Below are 21618 nucleotides of genomic sequence, written 5' to 3'. Positions count from 1 at the left end.
GTATACCACCCCTTCCTTGTCACAACACAACTTTTTGTCTCAAACGCATTAGTAAGGAAATACATTCCACAAATGAACTTTTAAGAAGGCACACCTGTTAATTGAAATGAATTCCAGGTGACTACTTCATGAAGCTGGTTGAGAGAATGCCAAGAGTGTGCAAAGCTGTCATCAAGGCAAAGGGTGGCTATTTGAAGAATCTCAAATATAAAATATATTTTGATTTGTTTAACACTTTTTGGGTTACTACATGATTCCATATGTGTTATTTCATAGTTTTGATATCTTCACTATTATTCTACAATGAAGAAAATATTAAAAATAAAGAAAAATAAAAACCCTTGAATGAGTATACACGCACGCGCACACACACACACACAGGCATTCTAATGAGGTGTCTGCCTCTTTTTTGTTTGGAGTAAATGAGGAGAGGAGACTCTAGGTGATGTAAATATTATTATCTCTAATCCGAAAGACCACACTGAGATCCTGCATAATGAAGGCACAGTGGTTGGGGGCTCTGTATGTTGTAGAGGTCTGTGAGATATGCTAGAGGAGAAAAGGGTGTCATTGATCAAGCCACTGTGAGGATAATTACAGGGAAACACAGCACAGAGCAGAGTCACTGCACAACTCTCTGAGAGTCTAACATAGAGCCTCTTCACACTTACTACACGTTTCACTGAGCCACTTAAAACTATGGAAGCCCATCCCCACCACCAAAAACATGTACAATGTAGATCATACAAATAGGTTATGCTTTTTCAGAGGTGGCACCACAGGTCCCAGAGTGGTGGAAAACCCTAGGGCCCAGAGTTTTTCCTGATCTGGTAGTAGGCTAACCTAACTAACTCCAGACTCTAGTTGTAGCATTTGACATAGTAATAAATCAGCTGTAAAAAATGGTTTTATATAGGCTATGATGGGACCAGATTATGTTTCTAATCAGGTCATAGGGAGGATGAAAACATTAAAACCCTTTACACAGACAAAGAGACAACAACTGCGATTGGACAAAAACTAACAGAGGTGAGCTCGCTGTATTCAGGGTTGCCTTCTGTAGGTCTTTGCATCTGTAATTAAAAGATACTCATACAGTATGTAATCACAATTGTGTTGATTGATTATTTCCAGACAATCATTATTTGGGCCTATTTTAGGCTATAAATACATAGCTTAGCATATAAAAACATGACGTTATGTTTCCCTTGGCCAGGCCCAGATGGAATCAGAGCACATAGGCTTGTCTAGGCTACCTGCAGCGGTGGTTGTTATCAGTAGGCTACAGTTGATCAGACTGAAGCACAGACAAATTGTGCACGTTGACAAATCATGAGGCATTTTATTTTCTAAAAAACATTTGTTTGATGGCGGGTATGGGCTTCCATATAAAACAGCTTATCGTGGTGAATTCACTTACAGTACATGCTTGTGAATTGTTGCATTATTCAAGAGTGTAATATGGTTTGGTTGCATTATTCAATAGTGTAATATGTCTTAGAAGAAAAGTTTCTGTCATTGTTAAATAGTTGGTGCTTACTGGCGAGTGGCTACTGTGATATTTACGGTCAAATGTTGCATTGCCAGCCACAACGAAAGGTAAGACAAGGATGTAATGTGAACTGAAAAGTAGAATTCTCTTTCACCATCCTGCTCCTCAAACTCTTCTTCATAGGGCCATAGTACCTACCCTTGCCATCCGCAAGGCAAGAAGTAGAGCTTTACAGCTGATAGCCTCCTGTCTGTTGTTGACATGCAGTTGATTTGAATCAGATGAGTCTCTATGGAATTCATTTATTGCTGATGCTTACAAGTCAACAGGAATGCATTTGACACTTAGAAAAATGTGTGCTACTGTTTGTGTGTTGAGTGACAGTTTCATGTAGCAAATACAGCAAAAATATAGACAAAACCCTGATTATAACACTGAAAATAAACCCAAATTCTGAATCAGGTCCAGAGTAAAATAAATCTCCTTTTAATGCTCCATGTCCACACGGGTCAACGGAAATAAGACCTGAACAATTAGCACTTTCAATTCCCCCGGTCAGCATGGCTACAGCTGAGACACAGGAAAACTCTCACACACTGGCAGTCAAGCAGGCAGGCGGAGTATGTGTGTGTGTGTGCGTGTGTGCGTGTGTGCGTGAGTATGTGTGTTACTGTACATTATCTGATTTTGTGTCCTTCTGTGTCCTACAATGGGAAAGTTCTGGAAGGAATAAGGCCACTAGCTATAACCGACTCAATGAGAATTGACATTTGACTGGATCCAGTGAGTAGAATGAGATCTGATAGACTGTGAGATCATCGTCAATGTGTTATCATTACTAATTAAGCGAATGGACGCTCACATTAATCTGTGATGATGAATCTCTGATCTCTCGCTTTCTATGCATACATAGCCTGGTCTACTTGCCCAAGTTGAGAGATGTGCAAGGACGTTGGATTGAAGGAAGGGTGGAAAGGAGAGCGAGAGATAGAGAGAAGTGGGGGGTGAGAATGATCAAGAGGGAGTGAGACAGTGAGAGAGGAAGAGAAAGAGAGACAGAGACAAAGATCAAGAGGGAGTGAGAGAATGAGAGATAGATGAGACAGGCTCTTTTGTGCAGAAAAGCAGGAATAATCCCTATTAAAATAATTACAGCGTTTCAGGATGCAAAGCGTGATTAAGCGGAAAACAGGATATTAAGTATTTCTGTCTAAATATAACTCCCATATAGCTTACTCAGAGAGAGCAGGGCTTGGGAGCAGGCAATAGGATAAAGAACTGTCTAGACCGTATGAGCATCTGTGTGAGTGAGTGTGTGCATTCGGCTTAGGTGTGGGTTTGGTGTGTGTGTGTGTGTGTGCGTGCGTTGTATCTAGGACAGGGAAGAGTTTTGGGAGGCAGTGTGTTAACAGTGAGATCAAGAGATTGCTTGGCAGAATGCAGTCTCATAAAGCCCCAGGATTCCACATGGAAAACCATCACACATACAAGGGCCCAGAAAAACACACACGCCCACGGAAAAACACACACGCCCACGGGCAATGCAAACACACAGAGTGCCGTGATCAGAGTTAGAATACAGCTTACATATCTGCACATCCTCACAATACACACCAAGGTTGGGCTCAATTCGAATTGAAGGCAGTCAATTCGGGAAGTAAATAAACTAAAATTACAATAAATAAATAAAATACAGCTTTTATTTTCATTGACTTCTCCAGAAACTGAAAAGTAGAAGCCTCCCAAAAATAAAAAATAAAAGAAAGAAAGAAAGAAAAGCAGAAGCTATTTATAAAAATTCTAAAAAGTGTATTTATAAAATATAATTTAAAAAATCATATCACTTTCTGAATTCCCATGTATACTCATTCCAAAGCTTCAATTTGACTCTTCTACAATACCTCTCGCTTCCTGCTATCTGAGCAATTGGTTTTACACAGAGGGGGAATACTACACCAAACACAACAAATTTCAGCAACTGCAGGACAAATACACGATGCAATATAGCAGGCATATCTCTGTAAACATACACTTCGTCAGTGTGGGAATGAGGGAATAGGAGACGGTCCTGTGTGTGTGTGTGTGTGTGTGTGTGTGTGTGTGTGTGTGTGTACACGTGCGTGTGTATGTGTGTGTGGGAAAGAAGATTTCCACACTGTGTAACCTTTCCCTCCTTATTAGGTCTTAGGACAAGACTTGCTGGCAACCTTACCTTTTGGCCAATAGTTTCATCAACCTGGCAACCAAAAGTTGAATCACAACTTTCAAATGGAGCCTGACCTACCTGGCTCAGTGCAGTTTTTGGACGGGGGGTTCAACAGAAGGTCTGTCTCGTTGTCCGAGGACTCCTGTAGTAGCCTCCGACTCTCCCATCTGGCACCCTCCTCAGTAGTAAGGCTGGAGATGTCATAACCTGGGATGGAAAGAGAGAGTATTGTTAAGAGTTAAAATTACACTCTGTAAGTTTTACATACCATAAAAGAGTGGGCCACCAAAACAAATGTTAACAATTGAGCTAATGCTTTTCATGATAAACATGTGGACACAGTGGCTTGCGAAAGTATTCACCCCCCTTGGCATTTTTCCTATTTTGTTGCCTTACAACCTGGAATTAAAATTGATTTTGGGGGGTTTGAGAGATGTGCAAGGACGTTGGATTGAAGGAAGGGTGGAAAGCAGAGCGAGAGATAGAGAGAAGGGGGGGGGTGAGAATGATCAAGAGGGAGTGAGACAGTGAGAGATAGATGAGACAGGCTCTTTTGTGCAGAAAATCAGGAATAATCCCTATTAAAATAATTACAGCGTTCCAGGCTCTGTCGTAGCCGGCCGCGACCGGGAGACCCATGGGGCGGCGCACAACTGGCCCAGTGTCGTCCAGGGTAGGGGAGGGAATGGCCGGCAGGGATGTAGCTCAGTTGGTAGAGCATGGCATTTGCAACGCCAGGGTTGTGGGTTCGATTCCAGTTTGAAACAAATTTAATAAAAATGTATGCACTCTGGATAAGAGCGTCTGCTAAATGACTAAAATGTAAATGTTTGTATCATTTGATTTACACAACATGCCTACCACTTTGAGGATGCAAAATATTTTTTATAGTGAAACAAACATGAAATAAGACAAAAAAACTGAAAACTTGAGCCTGCATAACTATTCATGCCCCCCCCCAAAGTCAATACATTGTAGAGCCACCGTTTGCAGCAATTACAGCTGCAAGTCTCTTGGGGTATGTCTCTATAAGCTTGGCACATCTAGCCACTGGGATTTTTGCCCATTCTTCAAGGCAAAACTGCTCCAGCTCCTTCAAGTTGGATGGATTCCGCTGGTGTACAGCAATCTTTAAGTCATACCACAGATTCTCAATTAGATTGAGGTCTGAGCTTTGACTAGGCCATTCCAAGACATTTAAATGTTTCCCCTTAAACCGCTTGAGTGTTGCGTTAGCAGTATGCTTAGGGTCATTGTCCTGCTGAAAGGTGAACCTCCGTCCCAGTCTCAAATCTCTGGAAGACTGAAACAGGTTTCCCTCAAGAATTTCCCTGTATTTAGTGCCATCCATCACTCCTTCAATTCTGACCAGTTTCCCAGTCCCTGCCAATGAAAAACATCCCCACAGCATGATGCTGCCACCACCATGCTTCACTGTGGTGACGGTGTTCTCGGGGTGATGAGAGGTGTTGGGTTTGCGCCAGACATAACGTTTTCCTTGATGGCCAAAAAGCTCAATTTTAGTCTCATCTGACCAGAGTACCTTCTTCCAGATGTTTGGTGAGTCTCCCACATGCCTTTTGGCGAACAGCAAACGTGTTTACTTATTTTTTTCTTTAAGCAATGGCTTTTTTCTGGCCACTCTTCCGTAAAGCCCAGCTCTGTGGAGTGCATGGCTTAAAGTGGTCCTATGGACAGATACTCCAATCTCCACTGTGGAGCTTTGCAGCTCCTTCAGGGTTATCTTTGCTCTTTGTTGCCTCTCTGATTAATGCCCTCCTTGCCTGGTTCGTGAGTTTTGGTGGGCGGCCCTCTCTTGGCAGGTTTCTTGTGGTGCCATATTCTTTCAATTTTTTAATAACAGATTTAATGGTGCTCCGTGGGATGTTCAAAGTTTCTGATATTTTTTTATAACCCAACCCTGATCTGTTTGGAGAGCTCCTTGGTCTTCATGGTGCCGCTAGCTTGGTGGTGCCCCTTGCTTAGTGGTGTTGCAGACTCTGGGGCCTTTCAGAACAGGTGTATATATATTGAGATCATGTGACAGATCATGTGACACTTAGATTGCACACAGGTGGACTTTATTTAACTAATTATGTGACTTCTGAAGGTAATTGGTTGCACCAGATCTTATTTAGGGGCCTATTCCCATTCTCAGATACCAGAACTCAGAAAATATAAATTCCAACCGATCCTAGCCTGGTATGTCAGAATAAGATAAGACACAGTAGTTATGACATTATTAGGAGCGGTCCTACTGCAACACAGTCCGCAGTGGCATGCCCCAGAGGCCCTGGGGTGACAATTCCGGTGGCTCATTTATCTGGGTCACCATGTCCTCAAGCCACCACCTCCAATTCAACGCAGCTCCCAAGATGCAACAGGGCATTACATTAGGATTTGGCGATGCTTGCTAATAATAGCCCTTACTATATTGATCAAAACTGGGAATAAAAACAATCATAGCTTTGCTTGCCTGTCTAAATGTTGAGGTGCAGGTGGATAGGATGAAGACACGTGGATGCTGACCAGGGAACCTAGGAAGGGTCCATGTTGTGTGACTGTAACCATAGAAATGAATACAGAGCCTAGAAATAAATATAATTTAATATGTCTGTCCTTGTGTGTTTATGTCTTTGTAGGACAATATTCTATTTTATGATCTGAAATGTTTATTTCAACCTTGGTTATATCAGAAAGGCGCACTGTGTCTCTCTCCTTCCCTCTTTCTCCTCTCTTTCGTTCTGTCTCTCTCCCTTTCTTGCCCCTCTCCTTCACTTCCCATTACAAAACACTGAAGAGGCTCTCTCTGTTTGAAGACACATGTGCCATTAGGCTGGACGACTGACCACTGAACAGTCAGAGCAGATTTGACATGTTAGGGGACTGAGAGGTGTTCTCCACGACTGGACACAGCCACGGGTAACAGGAACACAACAACTCAAACACAGCTGACACCAGAGACTTCACACAAACAAACACATGCATGCACGCACGCACATACACACATATACAGTGCATTCGGAAAGTATTCAGACCCCTTGACTTTTTCCACATTTTGTTATGTTCCAGCCTTATTCTAAAATTGATTAAATTGTTTTTCCCCCCCTCATCAAACCACACACAATACCCCATAATGACAAAGCAAAAACTGGTTTTTAGAAATGTTTGCAAATGTATTAAAAATAAAAAACTTTAACATCACATCTACATAAGTATTCAGACCCTTTACTCAGTACTTTGTTGAAGCACCTTTGCCAGCGATTACAGCCTTGAGTCTTCTTGGGTATGACACTACAAGCTTGGCAAACCGGTATTTGGGGAGTTTCTCCCATTCTTCTCTGCAGATCCTCTCAAGCTCTGTCAGGTTGGATGGGGAGCGTCGCTGCACAGCTATTTTCAGGTCTCTCCAGAGATGTTCGATCGGGTTCAAGTTCTCTGGCTGGGCCACTCAAGGACATTCAGAGACTTGTCCCAAAGCCACTGCTGCGTTGTCTTGGCTGTGTGCTTAGGGTCGTTGTCCTGTTGGAAGGTGAACCTTCGCCCCAGTCTGAGGTCCTGAGCACTCTGGAGCAGGTTTTAATCAAGGATCTCTCTGTACTTTGCGCCGTTCATCTTTGCCTCGATCCTAACTAGTCTCCCAGTCCCTGCCGCTGAAAAACATCCCCACAGCATGATGCTGCTCCCACCACGCCTCATCGTAGGGATGGTGCCAGGTTTCCTCCAGACGTGACATTTGGCATTCAGGCCAAAGAGTTCAATCTTGGTTTCATCAGACGAGAGAATCTTGTTTCTCCTGGTCTGAGAGTCCTTTAGGTGCCTTTTGGCAAACTCCAAGTGGGCTGTCATGTGCCTTTTACTGAGGAGTGGCTTCCGTCTGGCCACTACCATAAAGGCCTGATTGGTGGAGTGCTGCAGAGATGGTTGTCCTTCTGGAAGGTTCTCCCATCTCCACAGAGGAATTCTAGAGCTCTGCAGAGTGACCATTGGATTCTTGGTCACCTCCCTGATTGCTCAGTTTGGCCGGGAGGCCAGCTCTAGGAAGAGTCTTGGTGGTTCCAAACTTCTTCCATTTAAGAAAGATGGAGGCCACTGTGTTCTTGGGGACCTTCAATGCTGCAGAAATGTTTTGGTACCCTTCCCCAGATCTGTGCCTCGACACAATCCTGTCTCGGCACTCTACGGATAATTCCTTCAACCTCATGGCTTGGTTTTTCTCTGACATGCACTGTCAACTGTGGGACCTTATATAGACAGGTGTGTGCCTTTCCAAATCATGTCCAATTAATTGAATTTACCACAGGTGGACTCCAATCAAGTTGTAGAAACATCTCAAGGATGATCAATTGAAATAGGATGCACCTGAGCTCAATTTCGAGTCTCATAGCAAAGGATCTGAATACTTATGTAAATAAGGTAAAAATTGTTTAATCAATTTTAGAATAAGGCTGTAACCTAACAACATGTGGAAAAAGTCAAGGGGTCTGAATACATTCCGAATGCACTGTACACACAAACACACAACTACACATTTGCACACAAAACACTACATCTTGTGATTTTCTGTTGTGGTGTAGAGGCAGTAGATGCCTGTTCAATGAGCCAGAATGCACGCAGGAGCTGGAGTTACTATGGAGATTTGACTAGGGCTGTTGCTGTGACCATACTGAGTCATGACTGCAGTAAAATTCCACGTGACCATTCAGGTAATCTCCTTTTATGAACTCTGGACACGTGTTAGTTGTATCCAACTTGCTAACGATCATCAGGTCCTAATGGCCTGGTACTCAGGACTCTATTGTCCCTCCAACCACTCTGACATCAAGGCAAATGCAATCGAAAATCACATCAAACACTTATCATCAAAACAGTAGACCTATCGTCCTTTTAAAACTCACCTCACTGTGATGATCAATTTGAATAAAGAAGTTCAACAGCAGGTTGAAACTGAGTGTAAAACATGGTTGTTGTGGATGTTGTTTCAAAGCCTAACAACGAAATGGACAGCGCTTTCTAAGGTGATGATTAATTCAAAACCCCCATACACATATTAAAGCTTATGCATATGCATAGGCTTATGAGCCCAAGCCCGAAAAAAACAACTGATTTAAAAATATGATTGTGCCGTTATATAATAAATAGCCTACAGCATATTTTATGCGTGGCAGGAAAACATAAAACAAAACTGATTTAAGATGTCTTTGGTACATAACTGGTCTAGCTAATGCTCCAAAATTAAACAAATTAGAGTAATCGCCTTTGAGTGTGGACTGTATTATTATGCATACTGGATGGATTGGTTACCTTATGCTACGCTCCAAAATGTCTGGGAGAGAACGGATATCCCTAGGCGATGCAGTTGGTTCATTGATTGTGCAGGGCGGCTTAAAGTTAGCCTACAATTAGTGAATTACTATTTTATTTTGAATAACCTAGTAATATAGCATTTTCCATATTTTCATAATTAATTGGGGTGACACATTACCTTTAGCTATACCGAATATCTCACCACCATACGTTTCCATCTCCTCCTCTCTCTCCTTTATTCCTTTCTCCAGCGCACAGACGGGCTGTCAACAGTTTTGTGAAATATGTTTCGTTGCGAAAACATGTTACTATCGATGTTCCCAAACAGATTTCACGCGGTTTCCCAATTTTAACCATTGGGTAGCTGCAGGAACAAGGTTGGAGAGCCCATGGCATACAGAGTTTAGGCGGAATATCACCTGTGGGCAGCGGGAGCATGCTCCTCAAACAGTGGTTGATGCGTGGAGTGAAGTAAGTGTTCTTATATATTTTTTCTCAGCTGCTCATAAACGGACCAGTGGGAAAGCGCGCGGCCTCCATTCGCTATTCGAGTGCATACAGATAACATGTATTTTCCCCCTGTTTCGTGATAATGGGCCATTATAAATCGAAACAAATTGTACATATTAGTAAAGACAAGATTACATTGAGAATAGTCTGATCGGTGAAAATATGATCACTTGATGAGAAAACACCTGTGCAACGGCACAAGCTTATTTTTGTTCTACTCTCTCAAATCATCAACAGCCTATAGTCGCACCATGCAGGTTTTTATCATTCACAACTAAAGTTCCCAAATAACTCTAAATCTAGCATATAGGACCTGTTTCAAATGATCACTTTTAAGCTCTACATAGCCACTTCATATGCGCACTCGCTCAGTAATTGGGAAAATATCCTTTCTATTTCATTCAGCTAAGTTTAATTATATTATTCTTACTATAAAATCATATAAAGTAAAATAATGGCACGGGACTTATAAGCATATCTTGTCAGCTAAATGAACAAGCCTACAACCTATGGCATGGAGCATAGCCAGATAACATAGGCCTACAGTAGGCCAACTCATATTCTGTCGTTCTGAAATACATTTTCTTCATATCATAATGTTTCTTTAGACCTGACTAAAATAAATAATGGATTTATTGTGATGGTGTATATTAAATTGATTTATTATACTTTTTAAAATGTAGATGTTCTGAAGGTGCGCATCAGCTACTTGTATGCATTGGGGCCTGGAGATGCTAAACATGTTTATGTTAATTAACTGGCAATTACCATGACACTGGCAACTTTTGCATGACAATAACCTGCTGACAAAATTTCACAGGCCTAGATGTGACATAACTGCCAATGCTGGAACCAGGGAGAGTAGTGATGACACACACACACACACACACACACACACACACCCACAGTGTGTGGACCCCACTGCCCTGCTGCACATGCGGGCTGAGCTGAGAGAGTATTTATAGGTGGCATCTTAGCAGAGAACAATAAAGCCTCACTCAAATCGTATCAGTTACATGGAAGGTTCTCTTTTACACTAGACAGAGATATTTGCTATCATCAGACATGTGCTTGATAGTGACCTATCAGTGTCTATGGACAACATCCGCCTACACAGCATATAGAGGAGTTTACATAAGGCACATTCACCCCTTAGCCCAGGACTAAGGGAGATTTTAGCACAGGACTAAGCGAGTGTTCACACATTCTAAAGTGGGCTAGCACTAACCTTAGCCAAGGGCTAGCTGGCCCTGCAGGGTTAGCACCGACTTTTCGGAGCTAGCCCTAGAAACACGGTGCCAAAATAGCCTAGAATGCTCACTGTACAATCACAAAAGCTGGATTTAGGACAGCACGGATACCACATAGCGTGCCGACAGGCTGTGTGAAGGTAAAGCTTCTGAAAGGCTGGCGAATAGGACCAGCACGGGAGAACTGAACAGAGGCAGCTGCTGTCTGTGTTGCGCTTTTTCTCCAAATTGTAAAAGCAAACAGAGCATAAACTGGCTACTCTTTAGTTGACTGATATAGCTGGCAAGGTAACTGCTGTTTGACAGAAACATTTTGTTTTATTCCCAGTGCTGAGCTAGTAGTGTAACTGACATGTTACGTTAGCCAATGTTTCATCCCCTCTCGACTGAAGTGAATGAACTACTAGCAGCTAGTTAGCTAGCTAGTAGCTACCACAGTCACTTCAGCTCTAGCTAGCCTCTAGCTATCTGTCAGGTAGCAGTATCTAACAGCTGTTGTGTGTATGGAAATGTTTTGTAGCCTTTGTCTTGTCCCGTTTCAACGGAAGGAAATTTGATTATGTACCATTAGCTAGAGCTAGCCAAAAGTTGACCTGAATCAAACAATGAAACCAGCTGGCAAATGATTGAAGACTGATATTCAGAAGTTTTTTCAGCACAATGTGAGTTTATATTATTCTGACAAACCTCTAAAGTTGATTTCCAAACTGTATCAAGGGTTGATAGAGGCTTTTCCTGATGACACAAAACATGTGAGGAAGACCTGGGAGATGCTATTGATGATGATGAATGGATACAGATATGTTAGAATGCCCAGTCATGTTCATATAATCTCAGACATACATTACTGTAGTTTAAGAACATCCATAGAATGTACTATATGCCAGTGAAACTGAATATCATGCACTCAGAAATGTTATTATTCTGCTGGAGGTGTAAAGCACAAAAGGGGACATATTTGCATATGTTATGGTCTTGTGAAGGCTGCCTGAGATCTGGCAAAGAGTATGCTATTTTATGTCAGCATGTCTACAGATTCTCCCTTCTCCTTGTTTTTGTTTGCTTGGAAATGTTGATACTGGAGACAGTTATCAGAAGAAATTGTGTAACCTATCAGTTATAGCGGCTAAGAAATGCATTGCCATTAATTGGAAGGTTGGTTATCCTCCCACAACGGAAGAAATGTCAAGTTATGTATCACTAGATTTGTTTTATTACAAGATTAAGGGTATACTGTGCAACTTTCATAAGGTCTGGATGCCTTATATGGAATACTGTATGACAAAAGGAGTCTGTATTGAAAAATGCTCACGACAGGGGAGATACACTATGTATACAAAAGTATGTGGACACCCCTTCAAATTAGTGGATTTGGCTATTTCAGCCACACCCGTTGCTGACAGGTGTATACAATTGAGCACACAGCCATGCGATCTCCATAGACAAACACTGGCAGTAGAATGGCCTTACTGAAGAGCTCAGTGACTTTCAACGTGGCACCGTCAGAGGATGCCACCTTTCCAACAAGTAATTTCGTCAGATTTCTGCCCTGCTAGAGCTGCCCCGGTCAACTGTAAGTGCTGTTATTGTGAAGTGGAAACGTCTAGGAGCAACAACGGCTCAGCCGCGAAGTGGTAGACTACACAAGCTCACAGAACAGTACCGCCGAGTGCTGAAGCGCGTAGCAGCCGCACACAAGCCTAAGATCACCATGCGCACTGCCAAGCGTCGGCTGGAATGGTGTAAAGCTCGCCGCCATTGGACTCTGGAGCAGGGGAAACGTGTTCTCTGGAATGATGAATCACGCTTCACATCTGACAGTCCGAGGGACGAATCTGGGTTTGGCGGATGCCAGGAGAACGCTACCAGCCCCAATGCATAGTGCCAACTGTTAAGTTTGGTGGAGGAGGAATAATGGTCTAGGGCTGTTTTTCATGGTTCGGTACTATGCCCCTTCGTTCCAGTGAAGGGAAATCTTAATGCTACAGCATACAATGACATTCTAGACGATTCTGTGCTTCCAACTTTGTGGCAACAGTTTGGGGAAGGCCCTTTCCTGTTTCAGCATGACAATGCCCCCGTGCACAACGCGAGGGCCATACAGAAATGGTTTGTCGAGATTGGTGTGGACGAACTTGACTGGCCTGCACAGAGCCCTGACCTCAACCCCATCAAACACCTTTAGGATGAATTGGAACGCCGACTGTGAGCCAGGCCTAATCAGTGGCCGACCTCACTACTGCTCTTGTGGCTGAATGGAAGCAAGTCCCCGCAGCAATGTTCCAACATCTAATGGAAAGCCTTACCAGAAAAGTGGAGGCTGTTATAGCAGCGAAGGGGGGACCAATTCCATATTAATGCCCATGATTTAGGAATGAGATGTTCGACGAGCAGGTGTCCACATACTTTTGGTCATAAAACATAAATATAAGAACACTTATTTCACTCCACGCATCAACCACTGTTTGAGGGGCATGCTCTTGCTACCCAACAGGATATATTCCGCCTAAACTCCGTATGCCAGGGGCTCTCCAACCTTGTTCCTGCAGCTACCCAGTGCTTAATTTGGGAAACCAAGTGAAATCTGTTCGGAAACATCGATAGTAACATGTTTTCGCAACAAAACATATTTCACAAAACTGTTGACAGCCTGTCTGCGTGCTTGAGAAAGGAATAAAGGAGAGAGAGGAGGAGATGGAAACGTATGGTGGTGAGATATTCTGTATAGCTAAAGGTAATGTGTCACCCCAATTAATAATGAAAATATAAAAAATTCAATATTACTAGATTTTCAAAATCAAATACAAATTCACTAATTGTAGGCTAATTGTAAGCTGCCCTGCACATTCAATGAACCAACAGCATCGCCCGGGGATATACGTTCTCTCCCAGACTCATGGATATACATTTTGGAGCATAGCATAAGGTAACCAGTCCATCCAGTATGCATAATAATACAGTCCAAACTCAAAGGCTAGACCAATTATGTACCAAAGACATCTTAAATCAGTTTTGTTTTATGTTTTTCTGCCATGCGTAATATGTGGTCGGCTATTTATTGTATAACGGCGCAATTGTCATTTTAATTCCGTTTTTTTTTTTGGGGGGGGGGGGGGCTTGGTGGTTAAGAGCGTTGTGCCAGTAACCGAAAGGTCGCTGGTTCTAATCCCCGAGCCGACTAGGTGAAAAATCTGTCGATGTGCCCTTGAGCAAGGCACTTAACCCTAATTGCTCATGTAAGTCACTCTGGGTGTTTTGAATTAATCATCAACTTAGAAAGCGCTGTCCATTTCGTTGTTAGGCTTTGAAACAACATCCACAACAACCATGTTTTACACTGTTTCAACCTGCTGTTGAACTTTCTTCAAATTGGTCATCACAGTGAGGTGAGTTTTAAAATTATGATAGGCCTACTGTTTTGATGATAAGAGTTTGATGTGATTTTCAATAGCATTTGCATTTACGTCAGAGTGGTTAGAGGGACAATAGAGCCCTGAGTACTAGGCCAATAGGACCTGATGGTAGTTAGCAAGTTGGGTACTACCAAAGCATATCCAGAGTACATAAAAGGAGATTACCGTGACTCAATGGTCACGTGGAATTTTACTGCGATCATGACTCATGATTGCCGGCATGGTGGTAATATGGTCACCGCAACAGCCCTAGTATTAGATAGAACGTTGAGTGGAGTAAGTGGAGTTATAAACAGACTGTACTAAACAAGTTAAATATCTTACCTGTGATTAAATGTTTCCCACACACATAGTGGTGTCTACCTGGACACCGTGTTCCCACATTTCCCACTCTCCCACAGCGAATAGCCTGAAGCCACAGGGCTCTTCTCGCAGGCTCTATTTCCCTACGTGGGAGAATTGCAAACCATTGGTCAGGATTTTTGACCTGGCTACATGTACATTGAACAACAGAGCAGCTTTTCATCATGTTTTGTTATTTCTGTATAACAAAAAATCAACGTCAAAGTTGCCTCTTTTACAATGGGGGTCAATAGGAAAGAATGTTGGTTTTGCCCAATTTGTGGGCGTGGTCGAGGGGAATTCATTATTATTATGTGAATACCGACTGGGACTATACAGTGAGGGAAAAAAGTATTTGATCCCCTGCTGATTTTGTACGTTTGCCAACTGACAAAGAAATGATCAGTCTATCATTTTAATGGTAGATTTATTTGAACAGTGAGAGACAGAATAACAACAAAAAAATCCAGAAAAATGCATGTCAAAAATGTTATAAACTGATTTGCATTTTAATGAGGGAAATATGTATTTGACCCCCTCTCAATCAGAATGATTTCTGGCTCCCAGGTGTCTTTTATACAGGTAACGAGCTGAGATTAGGAGAACACTCTTAAAGGGAGTGCTCCTAATCTCAGCTTGTTACCTGTATAAAAGACACCTGTCCACAGAAACAATCAATCATTCAGATTCCAAACTCTCCACCATGGCCAAGACCAAAGAGCTCTCCAAGGATGTCAGGGACAAGATTGTAGACCTACACAAGGCTGGAATGGGCTACAAGACCATCGCCAAGCAGCTTGGTGAGAAGGTGACAACAGTTGGTGCGATTATTCTCAAATGGAAGAAACACTAAAGAACTGTCAATCTCCCTCGGCCTGGGGCTCCATGCAAGATCTCACCTGGTGGAGTTGCAATGATCATGAGAACGGTGAGGAATCAGCCCAGAACTACACGGGAGGATCTTGTCAATGATCTCAAGGCAGCTGGGACCATAGTCACCAAGAAAACAATTGATAACACACTACGCCGTGAAGGACTGAAATCCTGCAGTGCCCGCAAGGTCCCCCTGCTCAAGAAAGCACATATACATGCCCGTCTGAAGTTTGCCAATGAACATCTGTATGATTCAGAGGAGAACTGGGTGAAAGTGTTGTGGTCAGATGAGACCAAAATTGAGCTCTTTGGCATCAACTCAACGTGTTTGGAGGAGGAGGAATGCTGCCTATGACCCCAAGAACACCATCCCCACCGTCAAACATGGAGGTGGAAACATTATGCTTTGGGGGTGTTTTACTGCTAAGGGGACAGGACAACTTCACCGCATCAAAGGGACGATGGACGGGGCCATGTACCGTCAAATCTTGGGTGAGAACCTCCTTCCCTCAGCCAGGGCATTGAAAATGGGTCGTGGATGGGTATTCCAGCATGACAATGACCCAAATCACATGGCCAAGGCAACAAAGGAGTGGCTCAAGAAGAAGCACATTAAGGTCCTGGAGTGGCCTAGCCAGTCTCCAGACCTTAATCCCATAGAAAATCTGTGGAGGGAGCTGAAGGTTCGAATTGCCAAACGTCAGCCTCGAAACCTTAATGACTTGGGGAAGATCTGCAAAGAGGAGTGGGACAAAATCCCTCCTGAGATGTGTGCAAACCTGGTGGCCAACTACAAGAAACGTCTGACCTCTGTGATTGCCAACAAGGGTTTTGCCACCAAGTACTAAGTCATGTTTTGCAGAGGGGTCAAATACTTATTTCCCTCATTAAAATGCAAATCAATTTATAACATGTTTTACATGCGTTTTTCTGGATTTTTTTGTTGTTATTCTGTCTCTCACTGTTCAAATAAACCTACCATTAAAATGATAGACTGATCATTTCTTTGTCAGTGGGCAAACGTACAAAATCAGCAGGGGATCAAATACTTTTTTCCCTCACTGTAGGAGCAAAGCAGGAAGTAAAAGCAGGAAATATACCCATCAATATGTGCTGTGATTCATTGATTCAACTCATCTGACATAACAAAAAAGTGTGACGAGACAGCATTTGCCCCAGTACTTTTCAATCTGGTGTTAGTCGCCACACCACTTTCAAATCGGCAGCATCGGGTATTCTTATTGGATAAGTTGACATAGTACCTCCCCCAAATTCAGCCCGTTTGCCTTTGTTTTGTGTAGTGAAAACAACCCTGTCCCTGTGATTTCACTCGGTACCCCACTCTCTGCGACAGGTGAATTCACTTGTCAGTCACAGTGGTTTCCTAGCTACAGCCAGCTACAGAGCCCTTTTAACAAATGTTTGTGGCTGTGGTAACTAGTGACAACCCGCCTCTCCTGCCTGCCTGATTGCCTTCCTCATGAGAGGACACACCTTTTCATGGAAAACAAGGTAGCTATGTGTTAGTAAAGGCAGTTAATAAAAGCAGTTTAGTCATCCTCTAAAACTATCTAGAATGAGTCAATCTATAGCTAACAAAAATACTAACGTTGTCTTTAGTAGCCTAGCTAGCTAGGATGGTGCAAGCCAGCAGCTAACGATAATAATTTTGACTCACTGAATAAATATGCTTGGCACAGGATAAATCAGATGAAACAATCTGTTGTTGCTACCCAAGGCCAAGGGATACTGAAGTTCCTGAAAAGGCCAGTTTGTTAGTCCAGTAATGTTGGCATATTATTTTATTTCCACTGCTGGTGATTATTCACAAATGTTTGTGGTAAGAAATTTACAAATTCAACAATAGAGGAGCAAAAGAGGCCACTTGTGCCATGTCATGAGGATACCTGGACCTATTGAGATGTGCCTTTTGTTAAGTAAATCAGGTGTTAAATGAGATGAAAAGGACACTGGAGTAGGACTTAAAATAATGAATAATTACAGAAGAACACTAATCAGATGATGAAATAATAGGTTTCATGACACATTTTTTATTGTTGTTATAAAGTCTACTGTGTATAGTGTTAAATGTAACCCTGCCTTACATAAAGCTTACAGAATTAATAATTGCAGAAGAGCACTGTAATCAGATGAACAAATAATAGGTTTATGACAAAGTCCACTGCATCCTATTTGTAAGTCGCTCTGGATAAGAGCGTCTGCTAAATGACGTAAATGTAAATGTAATTTTCAAAGTCCACTGCTTGACATTGTGTATAGAGAGAAATTCATATTTAAAGACATTGTAACATTCTTTGCATAACGCTCAGCCCTGCTATAGTATTTCACTAAACTACAGAGTATGTTATCCACTGAAGTTGTTATCTCTGGCTCTGTTAATACTAGATTCAGAATGAATAATAACAAGGTTTGTGGAAGTTTGAAAGGGTTTGGTCCACCTTAGGCCAGGAGTGTCTCCAATTCACATGACCCGACAGGGAAAAAAACAGCCCTATAGTCATAGTACAAATGAAAAGGAGCTATCTATAGCAATACTATTTAGTCATAGCCTACGAATAGGACCCAGTTTTACCTGACCAGGTCATGAGATCAGGAAAAACTTCAGGCACCAGAAAGGACATGTACACATTTTGCCACTCCACTTTTGAACCTGTGGTGCCACCTCTGTGAGCCACATCAGTTAAAGAGATTCTCAGGTACCTTTGTATACTTTTTAGCCAGTAGTTCTGAAAGTAGTCCATTAAAAGTCATTAAAACTCGTTTTTCAACCACTCCACAAATGTCTTGTTAACAAACTATAGTTTTGGCAAGTTGGTTAGGACATCTACTTTGTGCATGACACAGGTAATTTTTCCAACAATTGTTTACAGACAGATTATTTCACTTAAAATTCACTGTATCACAATTCCACTGGGTCAGACGATTACATACACTAAGTTGACTGTGCCTTTAAACAGCTTGGAAAATTCCAGAAAATGATGTCATGGCTTTAGAAGCTTCTGATAGGCTAATTGACATCATTTGAGTCAATTGGAGGTGTACCTGTGGATGTATTTCAAGGCCTACCATCAAACTCAGTGCCTCTTTGCTTGACATCATGGGAAAATCAAAAGAAATCAGCCAAGACCTCAGAAAAACAATTGTAGACCTCCACAAGTCTGGTTCATTGTTGGGAGCAATTTCCAAACGCCTGAAGGTACCACGTTCATCTGTACAAACAACAGTACGCAAGTATAAACACCATGGGACCACGCAGCCGTCATATCGCTCAGGAAGGAGACGCGTTCTGTCTCCTAGAAATGAACGTACCTTGGTGCGAAAAGTGCAAATCAATCCCAGAACAACAGCAAAGGACCTTGTGAAGATGCTGGAGGAAACAGGTACAAAAGTATCTATATCCACAGTAAAACAAGTCCTATATCGACATAACCTGAAAGGCCGCTCAGCAAGGAAGCAGCCACTGCTCCAAAACCGCCATTAAAAAGCCAGACTACGGTTTGCAACTGCACATGGGGACAAAGATCGTACTTTTTTGAAAAATGTCCTCTGGTCTGATGAAACAAAAATAGAACTGTTTGGCCATAATGACCATCGTTATGTTTGGAGGAAAAAGGGGTGGCTTGCAAGCCAAAGAACACCATCCCAACGGTGAAACACGGGGGTGGCAGCATCATGCTGTGGGGGTGCTTTGCTGCAGGAGGGACTGGTGCACTTCACAAAATAGATGGCATCATGAGGAAGGACAATTATGTGGATATATTGAAGCAACATCTCAAGACATCTGTCAGGAAGTCCCTCCTATAGCTCAGTTGGTAGAGCATGGCGCTTGCAACGCCAGGGTTGTGGGTTCGATTCCCACGGGGGGCCAGTATGAAAAATGTATGCACTCACTAACTGTAAGTTGCTCTGGATAAGAGCGTCTGCTAAATGACTAAAATGTAAATGTATGTGCAGATTTAGTATTTATTAGGATCCTACGCAGCTAGTCTTCATGGCAAACAGGGATAAAACAGTTACATCACAACAAAACACAACAACAGCCTACATCATAAATAAAACAATAAATCATACAAGCCATTATTACTATAATATTACAAATGTACAATATAAAATCCACAATACCACAACATTACAATGTGTGTGTGTGTGTGTGTGTCTCTTCACAGTCCACATTGTGTCGTGAGGTGTTGTTTTATCAGTTTTTTTAAATCTGATTTTACTGCTTGTAATGGTGTCATGTCATAGTATTGTGTGGACCAGGGGAGAGTTAGTAGATAAGTGGTTTGCTGCCATGGAGTCTACATTCCGTTATGTCAAAGTAGATTACCGATGTTGATCTTAGAATAATTGATGGACAGGATATACTGACAGGGGTAAAGAGTAATAACATCAAAGAATGGGAGTGCCCATGGAGGGGTACCAGATGTTCGTGGAGAGACTTGTAACAGAGTGTATATATAGAGAGAGTGGATCTTTGTTCTAGAGTTAGGAAGTTGGAAGAGGCAGGGCAATGTCTGTTATAACTAACCATGGTACCATATTAAATACCTTATATGAACTCCCCATCAGAAGTATCTAAGTACATCCTTACATTCGTAATAACTTGATACCCTAGAAACTCATCATAACACTGCTCGCATGAGTTACTTGATGTGGAAGAGAGTTCCATGTAGTCATGGCTCTATGAAGTACTGTGCATTTCTCAGAGTCTTTCCTGTGAAGAGACCCCTGGTGGCATGTCTTGTGGGGTATGTATGGATGTCTGAGCTGTGTGTTAGCTGTTTGAACAGACAGTTTAGCGCTTTCAACATGTCAATACTTCTCACAAAGACAAGTAGTGATGCAGTCGTCTCTCTACTTTGAGCCAGGAGAGATTGACATGCATATTATTAATATTAGCCCTCCGTGTTCATTTAAGGGCCAACCGTGCTGCTCTGTTCTGGGCCAACTGTAATCTGGGCCAACTGTAATTTGCTCTTCTTTGTGGCACTTGACCATATAACTGGACAGTAGTCCAGGTGTGATAAAACTAAGGCCTGTAGGACTTGTTTAGCTGATTGTGATGACCTCTCCCCATTTTAGCTACCTTTGCATCAATATGTTTTGACCATGTCAGTTTACAATTTAGGGTTACACCAAGAAGTTTACTCTCCTTAACGTGTTCAATTACCACATTACTCATTATCATATTTAAATTAGGCTTAGGGTTTAGCAAATGATTTGTCCCAAATGCAATGCTTTTAGTTTTTGTGGGGGTTTTCGGGTTAGGGTTAAACTAGTCTCTCCTGGTCGACTTTACATGTAGCGCAATACTTCGAGTATGGCTCGCCAGACTAGGGTTACATTTGCATAAAAACGCATACAAATGCCTATGCTGTATGTTACACTAACCATGATTCCATCCAACCATTTTTATGCAAGTAAAGTACCTGTCCATAATCAGAGTTAAAGATGGGATGGAAACACATTGTACTTCTGTTTTTTATTCAGTAAATGAAAAGTTATACGACAATGTGCTTTTTGGGGGCACTATGTCATTACGCACAGCTTTTAATTCGCAAGAAGCCAGTTTGATGGAAGCACACAAAAGGTAAAACGTTGCATATTTATTTTGTGCAAAAATTACAATTACAATATTCGCTTGAAAATCTTTCTATAAATTGATGGAAACCTAGCTAATGTTGAACTTTAAAATGTGATGGCAACTTTCTGATGCTATTTATAATTGATAAACTATTGCTATTTAATTATACTTATTTACATTTGCATGAAACCCTCATAGGTTACAAAGGTAGAAATGGATTGGCTACTGGTCTTAAACCTTTTAAAGCCCCACTTCTTAATTTGTGCATACCCTGAATAATAGGAAGGTGTCACTTGCCACCCATTCAAAAACTGAATGCAGCTCTTTGTTAAGTGTAGCAGTGATTTCACTTGCTGTGGTAGCTGACGTATATATAATGTTGAGTCATCAGCATACATAGATACACAGGCTTTACTCAATGCTAGTGGTAGGTCATTAGTAAAAATAAGGGGCCAAGAGAGCTACCTTGATGTATGCCAAACTCTACCTGGTTTACGTTAGAGAGGCTTCCATTAAAGAACACCTGTTAGATAGGTAACTCTCTGTTAATATCACACATACCATCAAGCAAAGAATATGGTATGTTTTTTTGTTTGTATTATATTTTGCTAGATCTAATG

At 42.0% G+C, this 21618-nt stretch overlaps 1 protein-coding gene across 1 annotated transcript in view; it reads right to left on the bottom strand.

The window, feature by feature from the left end:
* LOC311135360 (sodium/potassium/calcium exchanger 3-like) overlaps positions 1-21618 on the bottom strand; it is a gene marked incomplete at both ends in the record, with an annotated part of 115948 nt that overhangs the window by 57907 nt on the left and 36423 nt on the right. The window contains one exon of the mRNA XM_084169302.1: positions 3777-3905. Coding sequence (XP_084025428.1) covers positions 3777-3905 — 129 coding nt within the window. The remainder of the gene's footprint in view (positions 1-3776; positions 3906-21618) is intronic.

This window comes from Coregonus lavaretus (genome assembly GCF_964263955.1).
Source record: "Coregonus lavaretus genome assembly, chromosome: 1".
Lineage (NCBI taxonomy): Eukaryota > Metazoa > Chordata > Actinopteri > Salmoniformes > Salmonidae > Coregonus > Coregonus lavaretus.
This window is presented reverse-complemented; position numbering and strand designations above follow the sequence as displayed.